This window comes from Bubalus bubalis, chromosome 16 (genome assembly GCF_019923935.1).
Source record: "Bubalus bubalis isolate 160015118507 breed Murrah chromosome 16, NDDB_SH_1, whole genome shotgun sequence".
In the NCBI taxonomy this organism is placed as follows: domain Eukaryota; kingdom Metazoa; phylum Chordata; class Mammalia; order Artiodactyla; family Bovidae; genus Bubalus; species Bubalus bubalis.
In genome coordinates, this window is record NC_059172.1 from 45,613,685 (window position 1) to 45,625,116 (window position 11,432).

An 11,432-nucleotide genomic window follows, 5' to 3' on the forward strand; every position below is an offset into this window, starting at 1 on the left:
TCTTGACCAAAACATCTAAACTACAAGTCAGAATGTGATAACTACTGCTCTAGAAAACACTCAGTTCTCTTAGTGATGAAAGGACCACACGTTTGACCCCTATCCAGACACAATTCTTTTGACCCATCAGTCTTCTGATGCTTGGTTCTAGTTATAAAGTAGAAGATACAAAAAGTACAGTGAAGTCGCTCAGCCGTGTCCGACTCTTTGCAATTCCATGGACTGTAGCCTACCCGGCTCCTCCATCCATGGAATTTTCCAGGCAAGAGTACTGGAGTGGGGTTGCCATTTCCTTCTCCAGGGGATCTTCCCAACCCAGCGATTGAACCCAGGTCTCCTGCATTGCAGGCAGACGCTTTTACAGTCTGAGCTACCAGAGAAGCCTCAAAGGGGAAGATGGACCCATGCAGTTCCAGCATGCAGATGGCTTGTAGGTTTGGAGCATGCATCAAGCAATTCCAAGGACATCGACTGAGAGAGATTGCTCTTGGACCTTATGTCACCAGCTGCGTCTATAGCAGTGTTACCCGCACTGGCTTCATATATTGTCTGCCATCTCCTCCCCTTCCACCTAGTTTATCCCCTCTTTGGAATCTGTATTTGAACAGTGAGAGGTAGCAGCCTGTCTGGAAAACAGTGTGGTGTGATCTGAGGAGCAGCCTGCAATTGCAGAAAGGATTCTCTACTTAAAATTATTTCACTCACCATTATTTTACCAAAAAGTCTTAGTTTTTTCTTGTTTTTTTAAAGCTCCAGGGATTTATCATCCCAGCATGGAGAAAGACTGAAGAAAAGAAAAAAAAAAGAGAAAGAAAAATTGTAGAAATACTCTCTGTGCACTAAGCAGTCTCTTCTTTCCTACTCAGAGTTCCTACTAGAGTTTCCTGCTCTGAGTCTCTAAATGTTCGTTTGTCCCAAGAGCTTGTCCAGTCCCTGCCCAGAGGCCTCTTCCACGATAGCAGCAAAAAGGCAGCCCTTGATTTGCTGGCGTCAGAGGCTTGTGTGAGTGGCAGCCCGCTCACAGGCCACCACCACGCTGTGGACCGCCTTTGTCTTACCCTGAAGGTGGACCAGGCCGCTTCTGCTGGGTGTGTTTTGGTGAATGCATGACTCTGGACAGTCCTCAGAGGAAGGGAAGTCTTCCTTCTGTCCTCACCTCAGCAGGAATACATCTTAGGCAGTAGACGTGTTCGTGTCAAGCTCTGGATTGTATTGAAGAAAAGCCTGCACTTGCTGACATTGCATCATCCCAGTAGAGCAGAAAAAGGCCTGAGCTCCTTTGATTGTGTCCGGTCGCTGGTGACTAATTTATGAGCTCCATGTGCTCCCCGGGGCCATTTTCTTCATTCTCACCCTGGTGGCCTTTGTCATTTGATTTCTGAGCAGGCCGTTCTTTCCAATCTGCCGTTCCTTCCAATAAGCAGAGAGCTTAAAGTTCAAATTGTTGATTTAATCCTCTTGATAAGTTCAAGAACTTTGCTAGGGCTCTGCTGCAGCCACATGGCTGAATCCTGACCAAGTCACCACTGATTCTGTCCAGGAATGGGCCTGCCCTCAGGGAAGACACACTTCCCTCCATCCTGTGGTGTTCCCTGTGGCCCTCTGAGCTGCTTCGCTCCTTCGAGCGTTGGCTGTCAGCAGAACACACAGCAAAAGAAGCCTGAAACTACCGTATCCTTTGTCTCAGCACCAGCTGAGACACTTGGTCTTGTCGTGGGATTTGGGAAATGATACACCGCCTTTCCTGGCATCTCCCAGTCTTCAGGGAGTTCTGCATTCATGACATGTACCCTCTCTCCTCAACACGATTTTCATTACCTTGTTTTCCATTTGCCTGGGTTAAGACCAAGATTGGAGACATTTCATTTCTTGTGCTTAGAGTTAGAACTTCTCATCAACCATGTGATGATGCAGAACTTACAGTGTAAACTGAGGGAGTGCATACTTCTCTATTCTATGTCAGCCGAGCTTGGATTTTTTCTTTAAAAGCAGCAGAAACAGCCTCGTTCTACATTTTTTCCCCTTCATAGAGAAATCCCGTTATTAACTGGCCTCTGATATAGACAGTGCCCTAGAATCACATTGAGCCCAGAGATGATGTACTCCGGACCAGGGCTTCTAAGCATTTCAGGTCTCGAGCAGACTTAAGCCTGGATGGTGGGCCATATGGGCCCTGAAGATGTCAAGTCCGCGGAGTAGCAGGTGCATACACACAGTGGCACAGTGCGCTCAGAGCACCTGATGCAATTCTCAGGGAGCTCCTGAAGGTGGCTGTCGCCCGTACTTTGCATACGAGGATGCAGAGGCTTGCCGTGGGGGCTAAGGGACTCACCCAGGGTCACAAGTCTGAATTTGACCCCAGGGCTATCTGTTGCCACAGACCAAGCTCTTCGTGTGATACCACGTTGCCTCCTTACGGGGTTCTTGCTGGTCAAGGATGAGGGCTCGTTGCCCTGGCTCAAGTTGCTTTGCACTGTCTCCCTCAACCGAGCCCTATTTTCACTGTGTCTGTTTGTTGAATTAAATAGAGAAGATGAGTGGTGGGAGTTGGTACATGCTGGCTTTTCAAGGGAGATTTGCCTCCCACTTCTTGCTGTTACCTCCCAGGGAAATGGGCTAAAGGTCAGAAAGGTGCCTTCTCCCCAAAACCCGGACCTGGCATTAGATGACCTAAATCCCAGGCTTCCCGGTAGAGAGGCACGAGGCACACCTACAAATCACCTGGACCCTCATCTGCAATCCTTTATGATGCTAAGCCGCGCATCACAATGAAAGGCCACACTATTGACAATTAGAGAATACTAAATATAGCCCAGTACATTTAAAAATGGACAATGGTAAAAGCCTTGAAAAATTTTTTCTTTGATGTGAATGGAGTCTTTGGCATTTGGAAATACAATAAGATGAATTAATTGCTACTCATTACATGGCAAGTTAGGAGAAGTATGAATGTGCCTTGTCTCCTCAGCATTAGCTGTTGCCCGACCGGAATAGGCCCTTTTGTACTTACTCCTGCTTTCTCTAATAATAAGCAAATTAGAGATCATGGCTAGAAAAATTCAAGTGCCCTCCATCCTTTCTCCAGAACCATCATAGACTCTTGTGGTGTTTATCTGCTCAGGAGCAACTGCTAATAATTGCAGAGGTCATGTGAATCCACATAGTGTAAGATTAGAAACAACATCTGCAAAATTACTTCTTAGGAAAGTGTTCTATTTTGTCTTCTTCTGAAAAAGTGATTTTTCAAGCAAATTGCTATTTTTCTTCTCATGTACTGTATTTTTATACTGCTGAGAGAAGTATATTTGGAGAAAAACATTTAATAGCGCTCAGAAGTTTTTGAATCCAGTCTTTTTTCTTTTTGATCGTACATGTTTTTCCTGATATATTGGTGGACTTTCATATGAATACATTAGATTGGAATCCTTAATTCTGAAATGATGGCCCCTGGATAAGCAGGAGTGTGTTCATTCAGACTTCATATACAGGCACTATAATATTGTACATGCGAGCAGGTGCCGTTTTATATTATCTTTAAAATTAGTTTATAGCTAATGCCTAAAAATTATGAGATATTGATTCCCCAGAAAAATCCAAAGCTGAGAAAACAGAGGGGAGACGGGTCCCCAACTTTGCAGAGCCTGGTTCATAAAATATCCTTGAGTGTGCAGAGCACAACCAGTCCAGCCATGTGCATCTGTGGTAGGTTGCCTTCCCGTCATGGTTATCACATGAAGACATTTTCCAAACACTGTGTACATTTCAACCGTAGGAAGGAGGCAGTCAGCTGAGCCCAGAGTTGTAGTGGCAGCCTTGCTCTGCTTCATGAAATATGAAAATCTGTTTACTTAGTAACAATAACAGTTTGAAAGGCTTCAGGCTGAGGAGTTTATGTCTGCCGCTGCCTGCTGGATCCCCCGTGGTGGAGGTAGGGAGGCTGCTGACAGTGCGGAGTGCCAGGAATGGGGCAGGAAGAGAGTCAAGTGGGGACCGAGACGTGCACCCTGCCTTGGAGTGATTCCTGTGCCTTCGCTCTCAGGTCACATAGGCCGTTCGTTCTTAGCACTCCATCAGTAGACTGAGACCCGTGTTTCCTGTTCCATAAATAATTCCCACATTTCAGGTTGTGGGCTTGAGTTAGGGTTTGGTTGGAGAAGGGAGATCTGCCTTTTCTTTCCCCACTTCTGCTTTTTGTGGCCTCATTCTTTATAGTCTTAGGAACAGAGGGGCTTAAAATCAGCAAAAAGGAGTCAGTGTGAAGTTGTCCAAGCTTTTTCCTAGGGCATATTTTTTGTTCATGCATGCTTATATGTACACATGCATACACTCCATATTTCCTGTAATCTAAGACATCATACATTGTAACTCAGTATTGACTTAATCACGGTTTTTCAAGATAAAACAATGTGTTCATCCCTTGTAAATCCCATCACGTCTCAGAAACGTTAGTGTGAAAACATCTTAGAATAAAATTAATGCGGTATACAAATGTCACATATATCTTTGACTTTACTTAAGCTACTGTTGTTTGGATAGATTAGCAACCCACCCTCTTTATTCTGGGGGTAAGTGGTGATGATAGAGTGCAGTGTTTAAAAGTCCGAGGTATTAGGCCAGAATGACGCAGAGAAGTCATTTACTCAGGTCTGACACTGAGAGTTATAATTTCTCCAAAGCCAGGCATGTATCTCTAGGCTGAAAAGGACAGTTTAGAGATCCTTCTATTGAAATCTCCCAGCTCAGTGTCCTTCTGTGCTCCCATTTCAGGATAAGTAGATCTACAGCCAGGCTCTCCATTCTGATTTCCAGATATCCCTGGTGGTGCTTGTTATCTGCATGGTTGCTTTAGATTTTAAACAAAAAATTTTAATCTTCTTAATTTTCCAATGTATATAATAGATAGAGGGGAGATGTTATAAAGTGAAATGAGTACTCAGAATGTCGGCACTACAAGAAGTAGGAAATCACTGGTATAGACATTTTAGTCCATTTATAGAAAATTGCCTATTCTCAAATAGGTAGGTCAAGTGCAGAAAGAACCTCTACTTGAGATAAAATTTCCTCTCCACACTTGGCTTTCTCTCTATTAGGACAGGCGGCTGAGAGCTGCCTAAATTTTAACATCCTGCTGTCTTTTCACTAGTGGTTTTCTGGCTATATGTATTAGGACATATTTGCTTATAATAGAAGTCAGACTCATAGCTACAAATACTTTTAGAACCAGAAGACCTTTAGAAAATAAAGTGCAACTCTTCCCTTCCTAGATGAAAAAAATTAGAGTGTTAAGTGATTTACACAAGGTAATACAACCCATTAATGCCAGGTGGAGGGCAGGTTTGAGACCAGGTCTCCAGACTCCCCAGCAGGTATGCCTTTTACTGACAGAGAGCAGGTTGGTGTGCTCAAAGCAATAGATTTGCTCTCTTGCTTTGGACTTCTGTCTTCATTTGGGTACCTGGTGGAATGCTGGGTAATAAGAGAGTCAAACCCGACTTTATTTAACAAAAGACCGTATTCTGAAATGTTCTGAAGCTTTGTGACCTAAACAGTAAAGGTGGTGACTTTTCTCCTTTCCTCACTGACTGATTTTCCTGTTAAAAAAGTATCAAACTTTTATGAACATTTCGAAGAACTTTTCCATCAGCCTAGCATAGGGAAACATCTCAGGCAACTCTAACACCACAAGAGTGGGTTATGAAGATGTAGGGACTTACCTACATTTGGACCTGGACTTGATGGTTCCTGGTCACTCCATCCAAGTGTGCACAAACACACTCTGTGCTTGGGTGAGCAGAACTCCCCCTGTCGTCAGCATTTCATAAACAGAACTCTCATGTTTGAATGCACCACCCCCACCCCCACCCCCACCGCCCCATTACATAGTTTTGGAATACAGCCAAGCCCACAGCCCTTTATAGTTCTTCCACAGGGTTGGCATCAGCCAGGCAGACAAGAAACCTGGGCTGCCGTTTTCTCGGCTACGCCTGCCTGGGCCCTGGAGAGATTGTAAGTCTTGTGGCTCATTGGGAAAGGACCTGGGGTTATACCTGGGCCATTCCTTCAGTTTCAAAAATCACCTTGAGAGTATTGATAACCCCTTATTGGGGGTTAAATGACTTGAGGGCTGGAGTCCAAAGTAACCGTCCAAAGAGAAGCCCACAAGCTTGTACTGATGTCAAGATGCTCTTGACAGAGAAGGAAGGAAGTGTGACTGACCCGGGTTTCCCGTTTATTATATCTGGGTGTCCTCTGAGAGGGTGGCCAGGCAGGTGGAACTGCAGGACCAGCTGTGGGTAGACTGATGAGTGCTGAGATCTCGTGGGCTCAGTTTGGCTGTAGGGCATTTACACACACATAGTTTATCATAGAATTCCACTGACTTCAACATTTGTCTCTTTTCGCCCTGGCATCTCATTGTCTGAAATGTTTCGGATCTTAAAAAAGGTTGCCAGAGGAATCTAGCTTTAGGTTAGAAACTTCAGCAGATTAGCAAATGGAGCTTCAATGTGAAGAAATGCCATCTGACCAGAGGCAGCAAGGGCATCACTTCAGTCCACAGGACCCTCGTGGTGTCATTCAGCTGCCACAGTGCCCTGACCATGGGTATTCCCCAGTAGCTGTAAGATAAGGCTCATTTTTCAGTTGAGAGCCAGAGAAATGTATAAAGTATAAAATTTTATGCAAGTCTTAGGCCTTTTTTCTAAGGGTTAATATACTCCTTTGAACATTCACATGGTGTTCCTGGTAGTTATGGGTGTCTGTGGTGTCTGTGCCTTGGGACCACCTGGTTGATCTTCTTGGAACCCTCTAGTTCTTGTCCTTGCAGGCTTTGATTTTTCTCCCTCCTCCTCTTGGCCTTCCTTTGGCACCTCAGCATGTTTATTCATCACCTTTGGGTAAATCTGTAAACACTGAAGCCACCTCGCAGCTGGTACCCAGTGTCTTAGCCTGCAGCTCCCCTTGACCTTCACTCTCTGTCTGAACTCTGAATGGCAACTGTGGCGAGTGCTCTTTCTACTTTGATGTCACCATTTTGCTCCTGCTTTGATGGGGTCTGGGCCTGGTGTGTAGGGTGTATAGACCTCCTGCAAGCGTCCGGGAGCCTCAGCAGGTTCACTGAGTGTGAGTCCCTGGCCCTACTGTCAGGGCGTGGCACACACCAGGGGCCTGACCATTTTTCCATCTGTCCTGGGGAAGCCTCAGAATCAACTCAGAGGAGCTGGGAGCCGGGGTTGTTGGTAATTGTCCTTCTAGATAGATAGGGTCACACATTTCTCCTAAAATGCTGGGGGGAGGGGAAAAACCCACACTCCTACACATTTTATTGTACCGTGTGTTTGTATACATGTATATTTTTTAACTAAGAAGAAAAATAAGCCTGCCTTTGTACGCAATCCTTTTAACAAATTGTTTATTGTTGTATCCAGGTAACAAGCATGGTAAGTATTTTCACCAAATTGAGTATTCTGTACTTGAGCTGTGCTTGGCAGACTTTTTGGCGAGCTGTGTGTTACCAGCCTTGGCTTTCCTAGAAAAGACCCTTTTAGGAAAAGGAGAAACCACGTCCCTGGTAGAACCCCCTGCGTCCTTGGCTACAGTATGAACCCGCCTAGCCTTCAACCCCGGCGGGGATACCTGAGAAAGCATGCCCCCCGCCAGCATGCTGCTTGGCCCCATCCTCGCCCCGCTGCTTCTGAGCCCCCCACCAGGTGTCTGCCAGGGCTCCCCGGCCGCACACAGACGGGCCTCCCGGCACTGTGGATGGTCCCACCCCAGATCCACAACCATGCCTCTTCTCTCGCCCTCCTCCCATCTGTGTGCTTCAAAGCAGGGCCATTTTTTTTCCTTTTTTTTTTTTTTCTTGTTTCTTTCAGTGTGTTAAGTAATTGGAGACATCTTTTGGAAGCTGGAAAAATAAATACATTGTCCACTCTCCTCAGAGGCTTCCCATTCTGTTGGAAAATGGATTAAAAAAGAAATTTTTTTTTAAATCTTGCTACTGGGTGTTCTCAGTAAATGTCCAGAGTTACAGTAGGTTGAGGCCTTTTGGGCCTTCTGGCTGTGTTTATTTATCCGTGCATGCTTGCTCTTCCAGCCTCTTCCGTGGCTCTGTATTTTAGTCCCCGTGCTCGCGGCTGTGCCTGTCTGAGCCGCCCGGTAGCCGTGCGTTGTGTATTAAGTCTGTGTGTACTGTCGCCTTCAAGGATCAGACTGCAAAGGATAAGGCCCTGCAGCACATGGCCGCCATGTCGTCAGCCCAGATCGTCTCGGCCACTGCCATTCACAACAAGCTGGGGCTGCCCGGGATCCCACGCCCCACCTTCCCGGGGGCACCGGGGGTAAGTCACCAGCTGGGTCCGGTAGTGATGGCCCCTGAGCACATGGAGCCGATGTGGCCGAGCATGAACCCATCTACCTGGCACTTCCTGTTAATTGTGCCAGGTGTAAGAGAGGGGAAGGACCACCTCGTGGTGCCCTGATGCTGGGTGCAAAACGGTGAGAAAAGTGGAGCTAGGGAGAGGCGGAGAGAGAGAGCATTTTATTCCTGGCCCTTAGTCTCTGTTCCTGTGTCCTCGGGGTCACTTTATGGCAACTAGCCTCTAAAGAGACAAAAGTATTCTTTACTACTATTTTCATTTTGCACCTGCCAAAGGCTGAGAAGCTTAAAGTTGTGGTCTCATTTAATCCTCACAGTAATCTTAAATGCCTCTTACTGTTACTGCCATTTTACAGATTTACATTTTACAGAAAACTGAAGTTAATTAGTAACAAAACCAGAGTTGGGTAACTCTATCATAGTCACATGGAGAGCCATGTCAGGACTCAAACCCAAGGCTGTCTGAATCCCTTGACATCTACTGCCGCTCCCAGAGGCTGTCAGCAGGCACCAGGGCCTAGGAAAGCCCACAGCAAAGGAGGTGTCTGCACTATCCTGGTTCTGAGCTGTGTCCTCTCCCCAGGCTGTGAGCTGCGGAGGCAGAATGTCACGTAGGAAGTGTTGCAGAATGGAGGGAGGAAAGGAAGGGTGGGCGGGCACATAGAGGAAGCAGTCAGAGGAATATATGTGAACCCTCTGTAATGCACCCGGATTCCTATTGGGTGTCAGGTGAACTCTTGAAGAGCTGGTGCCTGCCCTCAGGGAGGTTAACATCTTCTGCAGGACAGCAACCTGTGCTATCTGCATTTAGGCTGTGTCACTTGGCAGCTGGCAGATGATCTGCACCCCTGTTTAGCAAGGATTGGAGTGCATAGACATCCTAGCAGTGCTTTGAGGTGAACTCCTAACCCTGAAGCTCTTTGCATTTTGCCTTCCAGTTCTGGCCAGGAATGATACAAACAGGGCAGCCTGGATCTTCACAAGAGTAAGTCTGAGGAGGGGCTGGCACTGACAATCAACCAGGGGCTGGTCACAGCCCACTCCGGGTTGAGGTTTCCTGGCACCAGACTGCCTGGGGCCTTGCGGGGGGCGGGGGGAGAGGGAGATTTAACCTGACATCACCGACATCACCCCCCACTGTTATCTCCTGAGGCCAGTGGCAGGAAAGAGATGCTCAGATTTGGGAGACATGTAAAGACCTCCCTCCCTCCTTCAGTATTAGTGGTCCTGCAGCTGGCAACAGGAGGAGGGTCTCCGTCTTTTCATGGCTTTGAGGGGGCAGAGCCTGGGGTCCTCCTGAGAGAGGACAGTGGAGGTGATCCTATAGTCCATTTTTTTCCGGCTTTCCCTGTAGTGGGGGAAGCTAATAGAAAATCCGACTGATGCTTTGAGAGCATGGAAGGTAAGCTCAGTAAACCGGAAGGTGAGGACAGATTGGGAATAAAAGCAGAAAGGAACCTTCTCCTGTATATTCTCAAAGGAAATGGAGCTACTTGGTCTAGAGAAAGAGAGCCTGAAACATGTCCCAAACCTTGCCTGCCCATGATGACTGCTGACCTCGGTCTCTGCAGGGACCAGAAGCGAGGTTCAGAGGTAGATGCCACAGCGCGTGCAAGGCAAGCTGACATCTGCCCTACCCGTGCCATGGAACTGGCATGAGGCTTGGTGGTTTGGTCATTGGCACCCAGCCGGCCCCTCTCACTTGCACAGCACAGCTGGGTCTGCATCTTGGTAGAGCTCTGCCTGGGCTATGCTACCACCTGCAGATAGGGAAGCTCTGAGTGAGGAGTCCCTAGCCCTGGGAGGCCACGGCCAGACCTAGGAAGTAGCTGCTGCTACAGCCATGGTTTCTGACTCTTTCTGTCCTCTGTCTCCAGCGTCAAGCCCTTCGTGCAGCAGGCCTACCCCATCCAGCCGGCAGTCACGGCCCCCATTCCAGGTGAGTCTCTGAAGAACCCTCTCACTTTGTTCTCCAGCTGCACAAACTCCCTCCGCTGCAGGGCCATGGACACCCCTTTCTTGCCACCACCCTCCTTAAGGCAGGGTTAGCCCAGAGCTCAGGAGGGTCGCTGGTGTCCCCTCCCAGGTCCTACTTTGTCTCCATCATCTCTAGAGAGCTCTTCTGATGGGCTTTTTTTAAAAAAAAAACAACAGGAAGCCTGATCACTTTCACTCAGGGCCCTTGGTCACCCTTGAAAGGAGAAGTTGCTCTGGTTCCTTCCTCCTCATAAACAGGTCACATTGGGCGATCTCAGTCTTGTGGGCAGACGGTTTTATTTGCTGTTTCTTAGAGAAGTGTATTTCAATTCCGAGTACCCTTTCTTTAAAGGAGTGCTTACATGGAAGCCCAGGTAGAAAGCATGCATCCGGCCAACCTGCCTGCCTCCCAAGACACACACACATGCACACACACACACCCTTCATTATAAGCTCCCAGACTGAAATGCATTCACACGTTCCCCTCTGCTCCAGCACCATGGAGCGTCCCAGGAGAACATTCCACTGTGCTGGTGACTGCGGTCTTACTTAGGAAAGGAGCTGGAAGAGCACAGGGAGCGCCCACATCCCTGTCTCACAGGAGCGCTTTGCCAGCATCCACTTCCACACTTCATCTTTCTTGCCGTGGTCCCCAGCGAGGCCCCTTTGCCCCAGGTTAGGTGTCCTCACCCCCAGCCCTTAACCTGGGCTGGTAGCGGCTTTAGGAAGAACCACCTGCGTTGTGCTTCTCCAGTTGGCCATGCCTCTGGGCTCCTCTGCCAGAACCCACTGCTGCCAGCTTAGCTCCACCCCTGGACTCTGGTGGACAGACCTGTTAGCTTTGCTCATGGGTGGTCCATTTTGTAGGCCCCTGCCCCGGGGGTGGCCTGAGACCTGATGATGGCAGGCAAGGAGCTGGGTTTAAGGTAATGATCAATCGGTATTTCAGGGTTTGAACCTGCGTCAGCCCCAGCTCCCTCGGTCCCGGCCTGGCAGGGCCGCTCCATTGGCACAACCAAACTTCGCCTGGTGGAATTCTCAGCTTTCCTTGAACAACAGCGAGACCCAGACTCGGTAA

The 11,432-nt window shown here is 47.9% G+C and overlaps 1 protein-coding gene across 16 annotated transcripts in view; it reads left to right on the forward strand.

The window, feature by feature from the left end:
* The window catches only part of TEAD1 (TEA domain transcription factor 1), a 274,521-nt gene that overhangs the window by 204,242 nt on the left and 58,847 nt on the right, over positions 1-11,432 (forward strand). For 13 of the 16 annotated variants that reach the window (XM_045162943.1, XM_045162942.1, XM_045162940.1 and 10 more), the window contains 5 exons: positions 7,428-7,439; positions 8,205-8,339; positions 9,316-9,362; positions 10,255-10,316; positions 11,304-11,428. In XM_045162943.1, coding sequence (XP_045018878.1) covers positions 7,428-7,439; positions 8,205-8,339; positions 9,316-9,362; positions 10,255-10,316; positions 11,304-11,428 — 381 coding nt within the window. The remainder of the gene's footprint in view (positions 1-7,427; positions 7,440-8,204; positions 8,340-9,315; positions 9,363-10,254; positions 10,317-11,303; positions 11,429-11,432) is intronic. The other 3 variants (XM_044929546.2, XM_044929551.2, XM_044929550.2) reach the window with 1 other exon arrangement.